The sequence below is a fragment of the Salmo salar genome, chromosome 24 (assembly GCF_965601325.2).
Source record: "Salmo salar chromosome 24, fSalSal1, whole genome shotgun sequence".
Taxonomy (NCBI): domain Eukaryota; kingdom Metazoa; phylum Chordata; class Actinopteri; order Salmoniformes; family Salmonidae; genus Salmo; species Salmo salar.
Window position 1 is genome coordinate 33,885,001 of NC_138314.1, and position 16,850 is coordinate 33,901,850.

Below are 16,850 nucleotides of genomic sequence, written 5' to 3' on the forward strand. Positions count from 1 at the left end.
TTCTGGTGACCAGCCTTCGCTGTGTTTTCATGGTGACCAGCCTTCCCTGTGTTTTCGTGGTGACCAGCCTTCGCTGTGTTTTCATGGTGACCAGCCTTCCCTGTGTTTTTTCTGGTGACCAGCCTTCGCTGTGTTTTCATGGTGACCAGCCTTCGCTGTGTTTTCGTGGTGACCAGCCTTCGCTGTGTTTTCATGGTGACCAGCCTTCCCTGTGTTTTTTCTGGTGACCAGACTTCAAGTCATATCATGCTGGCTTGCAGAGTGATGTTTATTTACTATTGAAATCCTGCCAGGGTGGGGATATCCAACAATGGGAACTTTAGTTTTCTCACAACATGCATTCAGAATGACTGCCAGGGTTAGAAAGATGAATAAATGATACTACCTTAACCATCTAAACTGGAACAATCGTTTCAGTCCAACTAACAGATTGGATTAGTTTAGAAAAATGTATGTTGCTTATCTTTGTGTAGCATAAGTTTAATTAATAAACCTATGTACATGCAAAAACATAAGAAACAAAAAAAGGTATTGAAACAAACAATTCTAAAATTCAACTGCAATAGAGCCTGCTGGGAAATATAATAATAATGGCTGTGGTCAGACCAGCTTGACCAGCTGGACCATGCTGGACCAGCATAGACCAGCCTAAACTTGTATGTGTCCAGTGAAGGCTGGTCACCAGTGTCCAAAACACAGCAAAGGCTGATCACTAGTTATTGTATTATTTTTTTACTCTTGATTTCATTTGATTTGATTACCAGTGTCCAAAACACAGTGAAGGACGGTAACCACCATGCTGGTCAGACCAGCTTGACCAGCATCCAACCAGCACCGACCAGCATAGACCAACATGTACCAGCAATTACCAGCATGGACTACCTTGAAATGTATGCTGGTCTATGCTGGTTTGCAGGGTCTTCCAAAACAAGCGCATTGAGACGAAGACACAAGACCTACAGTATTCTTACAAAAAATAGCTAAATGGTTCCTGTATTTGTGTCCGTAGCCTACGTAGATACAGTGGAAGCTGTTAGTTAGCTAGATAGCGTGACACACGTTACTTCAGATGGTGGATTCAGATTTGAATGTATGTTAGACCCAACCTCAACGGAAGAGCCTGCATATGGAAAGTGGAAACGGAGCTCACCCATTAGACCACGACAGGACATCAGAAATTGTTCAGTAACAGTTAACTATAGATGAGTTGAACCACACCAGCCTTCTGTGTGTCTGTGTGTGAGGCCCAATAGGCAGCCAGTGTGTTAGCGTACTGCAACAGTTTGGCATCCCTCAGCCCAAGCAAGGCCCCAGGCCTAATCTACATACAGAAATACCTTTATATATCCACTTCAGATGTGATATATTTTTATACAGCAGAGACGCTGATTCTTATCTGGGCAACGACTGTTCATTTCGGTACTTCCTCAAAACGCTCGCTTCCAGTTTGACTGTCAGTGTCAGTGATGATCATGTATCAGACTCACAGAGCTGCTGTACAGTGTCTGTAGTCAGATGCTAGCTACTGCATTAGCCTCTCTGTAGCCATGTTGCTAGCAGCTCCAAGTGTCTTCAGTTCAGCTCAACCTAAGTCACTGGCAGCTTTAGAGAACCTTTGGCATCCTTATCACCTGTCCATTGCCTGCCTTAGGTAATAAAGCCCATCTTCTGTGCTATAGCCAGTGTCTCTATTTTGAGTCAGAGCTGTTGTCCTAAAATGGCTGCCTGAAATCCCCTCCTCACTTTACTCTCAGCCTGGCTGTACAGTAACATTACAAGTCTCTCTCTCTCTCTCTCTCTTTCACCATTCCGAAGGTCCCTCTGTCTCACAGAAAGGTCATGCTCTTGAACCGGATATGCCACTTTTAATCACACAACCAATAAATCTTATCTTCTCCATGGGCTTGGGTTTTTGAACATCTGTAGCTGTCTTTAAGTTTTTTAGTTGGTTAGCTGTTTTGGACAGTCTCAGCTTTTTTACATGTAATTCTCTGATATTTTCTAGAACCTCTAGAACTGTTTTGATTCACTAAATGATCTGTGTGTACAGAGAGCGTCATTGAGATTGAGTGGCAAGAGCGTGGTCTCATTCATGTCTCTCCACATGGGGCCTCTCCACAGTACAATGGTCCCTCCATGAGGATGAGAGCGAGAGCGAGGCAGGCAGAGCTGATGATGCAGCTGGATGGAGTGGCACTAGGAGAGGCTCCCATACAAAAGCCACACGTGCATCCATACACATGCTCTGTGCACATGTACGCTGTCATGCACCAACACAATAAATAATTCATCATATTGAGAGTCACACAACTTAGACAAATACTATATGACACACACACACACACACACACACTAACACTATACTAACACAATCTTACACAGACACAAGCATGCAGACATGCACGCAAATAGTAACTCAAACATGCATGCACAAACACCCACACACACACTCACACACACGTACACACGCACACACACGCACACGCACACACACACACACACGTTTTTCTAATTCTGTTAGACAGACAGACTCATTTTCTTTTACCACTAGTGGTCTTTTACTTTTCAGATTGTTCAAATTGCACGTTCGTCCAAACAACATAAACCTTGTTCTCAAATGAAACAGAGATCAGCAGGAGGAAATTGCCCAGGAAGACATCTGTGACTCATTTTCCCCTGGAGTATGATTAGGAAATTAATTTATGTCTAACGTATAATTCCTGCCCCTCTTTCAAGTGGGACATATCCATACAGCTCTCGGTGTTCTACCCATAGGAAGAGGCTGCGGGATTGGGTTGGAAACAAAGCTTACACACTGCTGTAACGGGCTTCGTATAGAGGGGACCAAGCCGCAGCGTGTTGAGTGCTCATATTGTATTTGAATGAAATCGAACACTTAGACAAATAAACAAAACAACAGCCAACAGTTCTGTCAGGTTACACAAACGAAACAGAAAACAACTACCCACGAAAACCAAGTGGGAAAAAGGCTACCTAAGTATGGCTTCCAATCAGAGACAACGATAGACAGCTGCCTCTGATTGGAAACCACACCCGGCCAAAACATAGAACCAAAACACATAGAATGCCCACCCCCGATCACACCCTGACTTAACTAAACAGAGAAAAAACAGCTCTCTTAGGTCACTCTCTCGTTTTTAATGGGGTGTTGCTGGGAGGGTGGTATGTGTGTGGCGTGGGTGCTAAACTCAGTCTTCCAGTCTGTCTGTCGGAGGAGGAGGAATATGGATTGGGTGTCTACCCCAGGGCAGGGTCTTTGTCTGGAAGAGGCAACACGTGTTTAGCGCTGATGGACAAATGATGGGCCCTGTCCCTCTGTGGTCTCAAAGGCCCTAATTCATTTTTTTTTTACACATCTCACTGACTCTCACTGGCTAGATGCAGGGTAAATGATAGTGACAGCGGTAAAAGAGTCATTCCTCTAAGACATCAAACAATTGTGTGTTATTGGAATCACTGGATGAGTTGGAATCACTGGGTGAGTTATTGGAATCACTGGGTGAGTTATTGGAATCACTGGGTGAGTTATTGGAATCACTGGGTGAGTTATTGGAATCACTGGGTTAGTTATTGGAATCACTGGGTGAGTTATTGGAATCACTTGGTGAAAGTGACCACTCTCTGGCTCTAGGACAGTAGCCTCTCTGCCCCTCTTCTACAATATGTAGGATACACTAATATAGGTATTTTCAACAGTATAATTAATGGCTCTTCTCCCTCTCTTCTCTCCCTCTCCTCTCTCTCCTCTCCCTCTCCCTCTCCTCTCCCTCTCCTCTCCCTCTCCCCTCTTAAGGCAACGGCTACGGGAACCACCACCGTAACTCGCCTGGTCTACTGGTCTCTCCGGGCAGCATGAACAAGAGCATGCAGGCCAAGTCTCCCCAGACTATGAACCTGGGTATGAACAGCAACCGCAAGCCTGACCTGCGGGTGCTTGTTCCCCCTGGAGTCAAGAACAACATGCCCTCCATCGTGAGTCGCTCAATCACTTCACCCCTAGTCCCAGTCCTAGTCCCACTCCCACTCTCAGTCCTAGTCCCAGTCTCAGTCCTGATCCTATCCCTTTTTTCCTTTGTCTTTTTCGTATGTCTTCTCAGTTGATATCCTCTCTGCGTGTTTCTATCATCTTTTTGAGTGTTTGTCTTCAGTGGCTAACTGTCTTTCAGTGGATGTAACTGTCCTTCAGTGGCTGTAACTGTCCTTCAGTGGCTGTAACTGTCCTTCAGTGGCTGTAACTGTCCTTCAGTGGCTGTAACTGTCCTTCAGTCAGTGGCTGTAACTGTCCTTCAGTCAGTGGCTGTAACTGTCCTTCAGTGGCTGTAACTGTCCTTCAGGGGATGTAACTGTCCTTCAGTGGGTGTAGCTGTCCTTCAGTGGCTGTAACTGTCCTTCAGTGGCTGTAACTGTCCTTCAGGGGATGTAACTGTCCTTCAGTGGGTGTAGCTGTCCTTCAGTGGCTTTAACTGTACTTCAGTGGCTGTAACTGTTCTTCAGTGGGTGTAACTGACCTTCAGGGGCTTGAACTGTCCCATACATGTGCTGTCATAGGTTAGGATTTTAACAAGATAGACTGTTAGTGTAGTACAGTAGTAATAGTACATTTCCGTTTCAAATGAGCTCCTGTTTAGTCGCTTCACTCCTAGAGCAGTTCCATCCTTATATATATATATCATAGAGCCACACCCGACCGCTTCCTCCATCCAATGAAACTAATCGGAATTTATCGCCCTCCCCTTCAATGCCGTCAGTCTGAGGATGTCGATCTGCTATTGGTAAGTGGGCCTGTCACTCAAAAATTAGCAACCAAAAATAATAAAGATCACCAAACACAGATGTCATCCATCATCCTGAGTTAGACAGAAGGGAGACCAGTCATGGTTTAAAGTGGCACACCAGTCTCCTTTTCAACTCATTTAACACCTGATTTACTTAACAAAAGGCACATCTCAATAGGTGGTCCAGGTAAATCATGACATAGCACAAGTGGAGGGGTGGGCCTTTCTTCTTTTGTTCTCTAATGCCTCACGCAAGGGGGAATTCCCATCAGATCAACTCCTTGAATGCCCTACTCCTTAAAGTTTGCAGTTGTGTCTAAAAAAAAACACTATTTTGCTCTAAACATTTTTTTTTTTACCCTTTAGTGTGTGTACTTTACTGTATTTGGACTTGGAATATCACTTTTCAACTGTAAAAGTTGCTGGAGGATGTATTTAACAATAGATGTACACATCACCCCTGACTGCACTAGAGAATTATAGTTTGCTGAGTGTAGTAAAGTTGCTCCTAAGAGCTGATCTAAGGTCAGTGGTGACTTTTTAGGTGGTGAAGGTAAGATGATCCAGATGTCCACATAGGGGCAACTTCCACCTCAACCAATCCGCTGCATGCGTTGTACAGTACATGTAGGGGTTGAAGATGTTTTGCCAGGTTCCAGGTGACACCTAGTGGTTTTTCTGAATCATTGCACCCTGTCATCTCCACCTTCCCTTCCATGTCTCATTCAGAGACGTTGCATGGCATCTTACCATGCATGTTTCCCCTCTCTCAGAACCAGGGAATGAAAGGCAACAATGGAAACAATTTTATATGGCATCAAACCGCCATCATTTCTGCACCACACCCCGCCACAATAAAGAGCCTCTCCCAGCTGTTTCTGTTGCCGTGGAGACCAGCAGGGTTACTATAGCGACAACGGGAACTCAGAAGGGGTGGTAAATGATAGGGTTGGCAGGGTTCAGCTGTGCCGCATGTCAAGTTATTAATTTCCATGAAGCTGGCATGTTGTTCAATCTTCTAGCATCTGCGGAGTAAAAAAAACAAGGCCAATTTTTTATTCTTTTTTTTCTGGTGCCGTGATGGCGCTCATGTTTTTCCGTCTCTCTCTGTTTCTGTCCGTCTCATAGAACCAGAGAATAAACAACTCCCAGTCTGCACAGTCATTGGCCACCCCTGTGGTTTCAGTAGCAACGCCCACACTACCTGGGCAAGGAATGGGCGGTTACCCATCAGCCATGTCCACTTCATACGGTACTGGTAGGTACCACTGCTTCTACACCTGTTATACACATAGACACACACACACACACACAGACGCACACACACATACATACATACATACCCACATATATGCAAACATACATACACACACACAGAGACACACACACACACACATACATACATACATACACACACACACACACACACACACACACACACAAATACTGTACATGCATACATGCACACACAGTCTTTGTCACAAACATGTTTATGTGTGTGTTTGTTACTACTTGCAGAGTTTCAATGAGTTTAGAAAGTGACCTATACACACACACCCCACCATTTACATTTAGATTTGATTATTGATTTGATTTTCATTGATTTTATACGATTTATAACTCATACACACAGATAGGCAGTTTTACAGGACTTCACAAACATCATAGTGAAAATAAGCATGATTGAATAAATATAGCTTTTTATGCAAAATCATGCATCAAGAGTCTGTGGCCCTGAAACATGGTTTAATCATGTGACGTTAAAAACACATTTCATTATACTAACCTAACAGCAGGTGGTGCTGTTCACTCACATCCTATATTCCTCACTGCATCACTCCCTCACCCACTAACGCTGTGATCAGTGGCACCTGTATTGGCGCAGCAGGAAAATGACTGTTATACTTCTCACTTCAGTAGCCATAATTCCAAACTAATGTCCTTTGCCAACTGGTTTGAACTGGTTTTGACTGGTTCTCTCTCTCTCTCTGTGTGTGTGTGTGTGTGTGTGTGTGTGTGTGTGTGTGTGTGTGTGTGTGTGTGTGTGTGTGTGTGTGTGTGTGTGTGTGTGTGTGTGTGTGTGTGTGTGTGTGTGTGTGTGTGTGTGTGTGTGTGTGTGTGTGTGTAGAATACTCGCTGAGCAGTGCAGACCTATCCTCCCTGTCCGGCTTTAACAGTGGTAGCTCCCTCCACCTGGGCTCCATGAGCGGATGGCAACAGCAACACCTCCAGAACATGCAGCAGCACTCTGCCCTCAGTCAGCTAGGGTAAGTACAGTGGGATACACACAATAATATGTACAATATCTATTCTACAGGTTCTCTACACAGGTAGTAGACAGATCAAAGAGAGGAGGGATGGATCGTGAAATTAAGTTTGTTAGGGAAACTACCATGAAAATACTGATACATATTGAGAAGTGAAATGTTGAAATATTGTGACCAGACATGAGATATGGATGTGGAAAAATACCAGTAAACTGTGTGCCTGTATACTGTATGTGTGTACTCTTTAACCCCTTGTGTTTGTTTTCCTTTCCTTCCAACAGAAATTGCAATAGCAATCACTTATGTCACAATTCAAATCTCTCCCTGCCTTCTGCTCAAAGCCTGCACATCAAGTCCGAACCTGTTTCTCCTCCTAGAGATCGCACCAGCAGCACACCGGGGGGCTACGGCGTCCCGCTGCAACAGAACCCCTCGTCCCGCCAGGACTCAGGCCGCTCCCCTGTCGACAGCCTGAGTAGCTGCAGCAGCTCCCACGAGGGCAGCGACCGCGACGAGCACAGGAACGAGTTCCACTCTCCACTGGGAATGTCCCGGCCCACCCTGGACGGGCGCGAGAGCCCCTCGGTCAAACGCGTGCGCCTGTCCGAGGGATGGGCCACATGATAGCCACGCCCAGTGCTGGCCGTCGCTCAAGCCTCGCTCACGCTGCGACGTCATGATACCCCGACACCCTCGCTCTCGATATCACAACGCGACGCGTCACTCACCTCCGGAGCCCATGCTCTCTCTATCTCTATCTCTCTCTCTCTCTCTCTCTCTCTTATCTCTCTCTCTCTCTCTCTCTCTCTTATCTCTCTCTCTCTCTCTCATTGGAGGAAGGGGGGCACCTTTTTCTATATTTAACTGTAATGTTTCTTTTTGCTTTTTGCAGAGTATGTGTGCTATACATATTGAAGTTCTATAAAGCAGTGGAGGAGGTAGGTTGGAATGGGGTTAGGGGATATTTTTGGTGGGGAACTATGCATTACTTGTGCTGTGTGTGGAAAAAAAATGTATGCATATAAATTTACACGTGTGTCTATGTGCACATATATGCATCAACAAATAAACAAAAAAAAGTCAGGTACTCTGTTTTGTAAAAGTACTTATAACTTTCCTCAGTGATAATCAGTTACTAGTAGAGGAAACACCCAGAGTGTATGTTGCTGAGTGAACAGCCTAGCACTTGAGTTGGCCAACCGATACATGTGTACAGAGTCAGTTTCATTGCTACCTTTCTCCGCGGTTCTCCCTTACAAAATGTTTGTTACGATAGATGATGTCATGTTGCAGGTTCAACGTATTTATGTAAATAGAGGGTCAGATGGCAAAGGGGAGGGGTCAAAAGTTGCCAGACATTACAGATTATTCATACACAAAAGGAAAGCTAATATGCAACATTTGAAGGATTGTACAGGTATTACCGCAGGCCCGTTGGTAGATGTGAGGAACCAGGAAGAGAACCCATGCTAAACAGAGAGCTCCTCCTCAAACATGAAGCCTATAGATAGAAACATCCTTTTACCCAAGAGCCATGTTAGTGTAATCAAGAAACCATGGGTCTTGTATTAGATATTCAGTATAAAAAAACAATTGTACGATACACTTGCTTATATTTTCATATGAAAGGAATACAATGCAAAGCATTTTTGAGGCTTTTTGTAGTTTCTATAAGCCAGAATGTGTTTTTTGATAGCTTTGCTAATATGAATGAGATGGATAGTCCGACAAGAAATGAAATTACTGGGCGTCCAAACCAAGCCATGAGAACAGACTGAGAACCCATGCTTTGCTGAACTGTTTTCTCTTTGTAGAGGTTTTGTTTTTAAACGTGTATTTCTAATTATATATAATAATGATAAAATTAAGACTCTTTAAAAAAAAAATCTGTGAAATTAACATGCTTGTGTATAGCTTTCTAATATATAAATATATATAATAATGTTTGTTTTTTCTTAGTGAAGTTTCTTATGTGCAGTTGTTTGTTATTTTGTTTTATTTGAGCTGTTCAGAGGCATATTTAGTGTAACCTTGAAAAGCAGCTAAACAGAGTTGACCATGTCTGTGTTTATGAGTAAATTAAGAAAGACAGACCTCTTTCAAACAACAAGTTTGAGGAAACTGTGTGGGGATTGGAAGAGGGGGTTAATGCCCAGGCAGGAGATGACATCCCACTGGGCACAGACATCAGTTCAAGTTATAGTTTTGATTTAGATTTGGTTGAGTTGTCAAGTAATGTGAATTCCACGTCAAATCAACAAAACATGTCAACACGTCATTCGATTTAGGTCAAAAGGGTGAAAAAAAATACAAAATTCCCTTTGAATTTTTGGGTTGAAATGAAGTGGAAACAACATTGATTCAACCAGTTTTTGCCCAGTGGCATGTGACATCCCAAATGAAGGTTTGATATCACCCATGGTGACCCATCTTTGCTATGTCATGATCCTCATCGTTAGGATTCTACAACAACACCCGCCGACATCCACTTTGACGGGCCTTTGGCCCACCTATTTTATATATTTTCAAGGTTTTATTTAATGTTTTCACTACAAATCATTTGCCAATCATCACAATGAGACCCAACCTTGTGTGCAGGACACCACATGAGTCCAGATTAAAATATTTATTTGGTAGTTTGTATTTGTGTCAAATGATCGAGCTGTTGAGTATTTCTGTGGTCTCTAATCACGAGGTGTTGTGCTGTATTTGACCCCACTCAGTCCAATGGCCAGCTCAGTGTTCCACCCAGCCCCCCTCCCCCTAATGTTCATGCTGGTTTAGGAAAAGCAAGAGTTGATTTCAGACAAATATAACTTGTTTAAAAAAAAAAAAAATACATGAAACTAGCCACATCTCTCTGCCTCTCACTCCCTAGTCTGCTGTCACTCAAGTGTTATGGTATTTCTATGTGCATATTTCATGCCAGTTCACTATGTTGTTACTGTATGCAGTCTGTGTAGTCAGGGGCAGAGCCCCTGCCGTGTCCTTTCTTTTTTTCTCCAATACAAACGTTTTTTTTAAAACATAATATTTCAGGCAGCATATGTGTGGAGAAACCAAAGCCAGTGGCATTTCTGTATTGTAATATTATTCAACTTTTATTTTCACGTTCATTTATGGTTATTGCAAGCATTGAAAAAAACAATAAAAGCATTTACTCAAAATGTACAATTGGTTTCCCATTTCCATTTCAATTCGGTCAGACTTCATAATGTTCCTCTATGTTAAACGGGTAGAGGTTTGGAGTACCATTGCAAGTCCTTCTTAATACATGGTGATAGCTAACTATATAGTGACATATGGAATTGGCTAATTTCATATTTTCAGAAGACATTACTTGTGAACTGCATTTCAAATCCTATAACAAATATTTGTAATTGTGAGTATATTCATTGTGTGTATCATGGAAAAGCATGTTTTCCTAACCCTATTTTTGTTGATTTAGCTGGTTGAGTTACAAAAAACACAACAACAAAATCTCCCTTTTTACCTGTAGTGTGTTTTCTGAGGTGTAGGTGGTGTTTCTTGATATTGTGTAACCAAAGACATTGAGCATGCTTGATTTAATTTCATATTTTATTTTGGTTGTGGATTTAAAGCAGTTGTATTTCTTCACCTGTTGATCAGTTGTAATGTCATTATTCTGTATTAACTTATATATACTGGTACCTCTAATTGACCCACCCAGTACCTCAGCTAACCTGTTGATCAGCTACTTCTAGTGCAAAGGGAAAACCATACACTTGTACAGTCATGTGGTATTTGCTTAAGGTCCCAACTATTCACTTGGGATTCTTTGATTGCTTTACATTGTTTGCGGTTTTCTTTATTTTAGTTGTATCAGTTTAATATATATATACATATACATATATATATATATATATATAAATGAGTGTGTGTGCGTGTGTGAGTGAGTGCGTGTGAATAGCTAAAAATGCTTACCAGTCTGTAGAATCTAATGTAGCTTGTATAAATCTGAAAATTGTGGCGGTCTGAAATTAGTGTTTGGAACGCAAGAGCGGCTTTCAGCGGCATAAGCTGGCCTTTGTCGCTACTTGAAGATACGATGTTATTCAATTAAAACCACATCTCTGTATCTCACGGGACTTGATTCAGCTGTATGTAGTGAAAAAGCATGGAACCTGAAATAAAAGTTTATTCTGCTGGGGAAAGGTATTTGTATTTTGCAGACAATTCAGTAAAGTTACTGGATTTCTTAGTTATCCCGATGTTTTGGTGTGACTTCATTGTGTTTGTCCATTGCTCTCCATCGGCCCTGTGACTTCATTGTGTTTGTCTATTTCTTTCCATATGCCCTTCACCTTGATACTTAAACATGGTAGATCCAATATGAAGACAGATATTTTGTATATGAAAACAGAATCATGAATTTAATAATTGACATCATATTTACCAACCGTCACCAGATAATGACTGAATGAATGTGTTGCGTCATTGACGTTCTACAATATAACACAATATGGACGACATGACATTGAGACAATGAGACATGGCTATGGCCTTTCTGGCTTTATTTGTTCCAATTGTACAACATTATGGCACTGAGATTCATGGGAACTCAGAATTCAGACTTTTATTTGACATTTACAACCAAGGTTTGTCTCACTTAACATTAAAATAACATAATTAATCCTAATGATACATTTTGCCAGTTAACATACATTTATTCTGAGTATTTGCAATGAAAAAAATGCAACAAAGAAGACAGTCCGACAATATGAGTTAAATTGTCCACATTTCGGAAAGACTGAAAGTAATTCCCCCATCGAATTTAATGCAAAAATGGGTCACAGAGTATGAGCTCTACTAAAGAGCACATAAAAGCCTGAGTGGTCTATAAATAAATAAAAACATGCCTGGATTCATTGAAGGTGCTTTGTCATATTGAGAATGGTTGTAGGATGGTTGTGGGATGGTTGAAAACGGTGTAATGATACACTATCCCCACCCTTTACATATCAGTATGACAAAAAATAACATATGTCCATAAATGGTTGTAAAAACTTCATATCAACAAGACATTTCAGAAATACATATTTTTGCTTGTGGTTGATTCATTGACTGGTAGAACGAATGGTCTTTGTCATCCTGAAAAAGTCAATCTAAAATGGATGTGAATGGGAAATGTGAAACCAAAACCGGGGGAAAAGGCATTACACTGCGAAAGGATTACGCAAACTGTGCGCAGCGTGAAGCAGAGAACTAAACTTAAACGATATTTTGACAAAACATAGCACAAAATGAATGATTGCTACCAGAAACCATCGTTATCAATTGCACCCCCAATTGGCATGTCTATTTGTATTTTTATATATATATAGGCTATCGAGTTTTTTTATTTTAAAAATAAGGACAGTTTTAGGCCTCAGCCTATTTGAATTCCATTGCTACATAGTCTATTTAGTTTGTTCCTACATTTTATATGTAACCTCGTTTGATTCACATTACTTAAGACTGAGTGAAAGCATATAGGCTAATTCGATAATGAAAGCACATGCTTTATATGTTGCATAAAAACTGCAGTGACCCGGATTCGCTGAGGCTACAGGGGTTGCTGCGCGTGCAACCTCAGGTGCAGAGAGAGCAATATGTTGGATAGGCAAACACCGCAGGTGAACTGGCCGCTCAAGTCAGGGGCTAAAATAAGCATTTTCTTCATAGGATTAACAAGAGAAAGGGGATCTGAAGTTTAATATCTGGATTTGCTTGCACAAATGCTGATTCATTATGTGTAGCCTAAGCTCATTCAAATCTTACAGGAATAAGGAATCGAAGAAAATAATTACACTAGTTGAATGCATAGCTGAAAGAAGTGAACTGTTGTTATTTAAAGCAGATTATTTACCATTTCCGATTAATTGAAATGTTAAAAATGCGTCACACGACCGTAATTCAAAGCATATTAAATCGAAGGATAGCATAATAAGAATAATGATAACAATAATATGAAAACACAGAGACATACATTTAGAAAAACATATAATGTAAACATTATGGCTCTGTAAACCTGTCAAAGTCAGACATGAGAAGAATGATAATTAGTTTGAGGATATAGGCTATGCAATCTCATTGCAATTTAAGGGGGGAAAACACAAGGATGTGTTATTGAGCACTATATCAGTATACGTGTGGTTGTCAATCCATATAAATTAATTCGTTCATAAGTTATTTCGATATTTACCGACGTTGAGGTATATATGATATTCTGCTGTCATGATCTTGTTAATTTCTCAACAATAAAAGATCGAAATTCTCCAGAAACTCGTGTAACGTCATTTCCCCACAGGAACCACTAGATGTCGCCATTTATTAGCGAAGGAACACCATATATCCCCATCCACATCCTCAGTCCAAACCTCTATCTCAACACGCACCAACACTGTATTATCGTACTGCATTATCAAAGATACAACTCTTAATTCATATTCGCTAAATAATCTCTAGTCCATGCTATGGACATATTCTGTTCATCAATGTCGAATTCCAAAGTTGAGTATACTGATAAAGAGTAGTATTCCCGGGTCTAATAGTAGCAAAGTAATAATAACTTGTTTATATACTTGTGGTAATAATAACAATAATAATAATACAAAATTAATGTTTGTTTGTCTGGTTTACGTAACGTTGCAGCGACATTGAAACTATGACTCACAAATCAAATCCCACAAACGCAACCTACCTCCCTCTCTCTCTCTCTTTCTCTCTCTCTTTCTATCTCTCTTTCTCTTTCTCTCTCTCTCTCTCTCACACACACACACACACACTCTCTCACACACACACACACACACACACACACACACACACACACACACACACACACACACACACACACACACACAGAGCATCCCAATTTATCTCTGATCAAAGCCAGTTTCGTTATGGTGAGATTGATTCTTTTTTTTTTTTAAACGAATGCTTTAGATGTGTCTTTCTTTCTAGAGATTAAATATATAATTTGTATGAATATAAATAACAAGGATGAAATGCTATGTTGCATGGGTGAGTTTTGGTCAAAACTGACAGCACAAGCAGCAAAATCAACGCAATCTCTATAGAAAACGCCACACCTGACCATTACTGTAATTTGAATGCAGTTGGAAATAGCAAATATTGGCAATATTTTCTAGCTGGAAGGGATACGATTGAAAATAGTATGAGTGGATACAAATGATTGTCCTCTCTTTACCACTATAGGCTGACCGTGTATTTGTGATACGTAATGAGGATAGTCCATGTTGACCACAATATGGAAGGCTGGTGATTTAGATAAGCCTACTCATGATCTACTTCTAATATGAAGTCTAACGTGTCAGACAGAAATATGCATTATGCATTTGATAATTGATTGACGGACCACATTAAGATTATAATGGCTTTGTCTTCGGAAATATAGATTTGAAATACAGGCCTATATGATTTTTTCTATATGCTAAATGTTAACAGTTTCTTCTCTATCATCACATTCCTCCATCTTAGGTATATGATACTGGAATATATTTTACATTTTAGTCATTTAGCAGACGCTCTTATCCAGAGTGACTTACAGGAGCAGTTATGTTAACTGCCTTGCTCAAGGGCACATCGCCAGATTTTGCACCTAGGCGGCTCGGGGATTCGAACCAGCGACTTTTCGGTTAGGCCTACTGGCCCAACGCTCTTAGCCGCTATTGGCTACATGCCACCACACGTATTCAATGGCTGTCCATTTTGACAGCTATCCGTGGCAATTCAAATGACAAATAGGTAGCCTAATTGCTTTTGTCTCCAAAAAATGTGTAAATTCAAATAGCTCTCATTTTTCTAAATCTTGCTAAAGACCTTGTTCGGCCTGTAGCTCAACACTAAGTTGTAAATATGTATTATTAGTGTGATTGGAAATTGGAACCGCACCTTATGCCTATCTAGGTCACATATAGCTGCCATTCCTCAGTGTACATATTGGTCCAAGTGCGTCACACTATAGCCTACAAATTCGCAAAATGTGGTTTGGTTTTAAAGTGGCGAAAGCAATAATTGATGTGCACTAATCTTAGAATGTTGTAGCCTATGCATGCAACCCCATGTGTGTTTGTCAAGACAAACTACTTGTAGGTCCATGACAGCATGCAGCCTCTTCGGAGGGAAAAATCTTTACGTGTGCCCGTCTGACCACTTCTATTGGGTGACACATCAGACGAGCAGTTTGGGAGCAAGGTTCACTTGTGGAGGAGGCAGAGTTACACGAGTAGGGAGTACAGCGTCTCCAACCGGCTCGCACAATCAATTGGGCTGGAAAATTGGCGTCGACTTGATTGAGAGCGCGTGCATAGCCTGCCAGGAAGATTTAAATGGTGATGTAAAATATAAGGGTAAGTTAAACGTGTCTCACTTACTTTAGATAACGTGTTGCGATTCGATTTTATACAGCAAAACACTCATTCTAAACGAATACTTTGTTTGTGATTTAAAAAACGATAACGTCTACAAAAAACACAACAATTAGCTACTTAAAGACAAAGGTTAATAAGTCTGCGTTTCTTTCTTTCAGTATGTGTGTGTGTGTGTGTGTGTGTGTGTGTGTGTGTTTGTGTGGCCGCGCGCGCGCTCTCGTAAACGCCTCCTGTGTGCGCATCATCAACCTATAGGAAATGCCACCTTTACATAGCCTACAGAAACATAGCTACTGTAAGGTGCGGTAACACTTAACATTAATCAGATCCTGCAAATGAGATCTAGTTAGTGTAACCAAATCTCGAGCACAATCTCTTGCAGTATAGTTTATTGAAGTTGAAATAAACCCAGCTATTCTCATCATTATCATAGATATGAATCCTATTGTTTGACCACTAGAGTTAAACTCTTTGTTTATACATTTCCTAGATTTATAAGATTATATTTTACCATTTGACATGGTTATTCAACTAACAAACGTTCTGTATTTCCTATTTCTTAACGCACTCTTTTCTAAATAGATTTTTTAATGATATGTGAAATTCGTAATAGGTTACCGCTTGTAGGTGCGCATCAGTGTCCATAAATACGCATTGCAATCGCCATGACCTAATTCAAAAGTAATAGCATGGAAAACGAAGCAAAGAGAAAAGTAAAGCAAATGCAAATCTACCTTTTACATATGTATCAATGTTAAAAAAGAATACGCACGCTGGAACCAACAGCGTCGAGCATTGAGAATGGCAGAGCAGGTCGTCTCATTATGCACAGGCGATTTCCCAGGCAGAACCCTTGGTTTCTTCACTTCATGTTTCCGATCCGCACTGCTCACACACGCTCGGAGCTTCGTCAAAAACAAACAAGGCAATGTTCGCTTTCAAAACGGCAATCAAATACCCAAGAACCGGTGGGGGGAATTACTCCCGCAGCGGCTAGATGGTAAGCTGGATTTGCATATTTTGATGCACTAATTTCCTTGATGTATTTAAATATGGTTGCACGTAGCTGATATGCTTGTCTACGTCATTGAACGTGACCTCGCTGTTAAACCAAAACGTGAATCCGGGTGAATCAAATGGATACCCCTGCAATTAGGCAGGGAAGACTAAGAAAGAGAGCTGTAGGAAATTACTTTTCCGTGACATACATTTAGTGTTTCACAAAAAAAAGACATGTTTATGTCCTCCAAACTATTTATTTAAGGAATTTGAACCTCATGGATAAATATGTTGATAGCCTAATAACTGATGATGATAATAATAATAACAATAATACGAATTGCAATACATTACATTACCTTTATTACTTGTTGAAACTTGTTAGTAACAATATC

The 16,850-nt window shown here is 40.9% G+C and overlaps 1 protein-coding gene and 1 long non-coding RNA gene across 11 annotated transcripts in view; both read left to right on the forward strand.

Moving 5' to 3' along the window:
* The window catches only part of LOC100500787 (myocyte-specific enhancer factor 2C), a 98,705-nt gene extending 87,416 nt beyond the window's left edge, over positions 1 to 11,289 (forward strand). For 7 of the 9 annotated variants that reach the window (XM_014172371.3, XM_014172372.3, XM_045706762.2 and 4 more), the window contains 5 exons: positions 3,815 to 3,993; positions 4,770 to 4,793; positions 5,925 to 6,054; positions 6,925 to 7,063; positions 7,345 to 11,289. In XM_014172371.3, coding sequence (XP_014027846.1) covers positions 3,815 to 3,993; positions 4,770 to 4,793; positions 5,925 to 6,054; positions 6,925 to 7,063; positions 7,345 to 7,687 — 815 coding nt within the window. In that variant the 3' untranslated portion in view covers positions 7,688 to 11,289. The remainder of the gene's footprint in view (positions 1 to 3,814; positions 3,994 to 4,769; positions 4,794 to 5,924; positions 6,055 to 6,924; positions 7,064 to 7,344) is intronic. The other 2 variants (XM_045706766.2, XM_045706765.2) reach the window with 1 other exon arrangement.
* Positions 11,290 to 14,104: 2,815 nt separating this feature from the next.
* Positions 14,105 to 16,850, forward strand: part of LOC145863976 (uncharacterized) — a 76,117-nt gene continuing 73,371 nt past the window's right edge. Inside the window, exon 1 of one of the 2 annotated variants that reach the window (XR_014382559.1) lies at positions 14,105 to 15,435. This is a non-coding gene — a long non-coding RNA (uncharacterized LOC145863976). Of the gene's footprint in view, positions 15,436 to 15,516; positions 16,457 to 16,850 lie in introns of those variants that run through there. The other variant, XR_014382561.1, reaches the window with a different exon arrangement.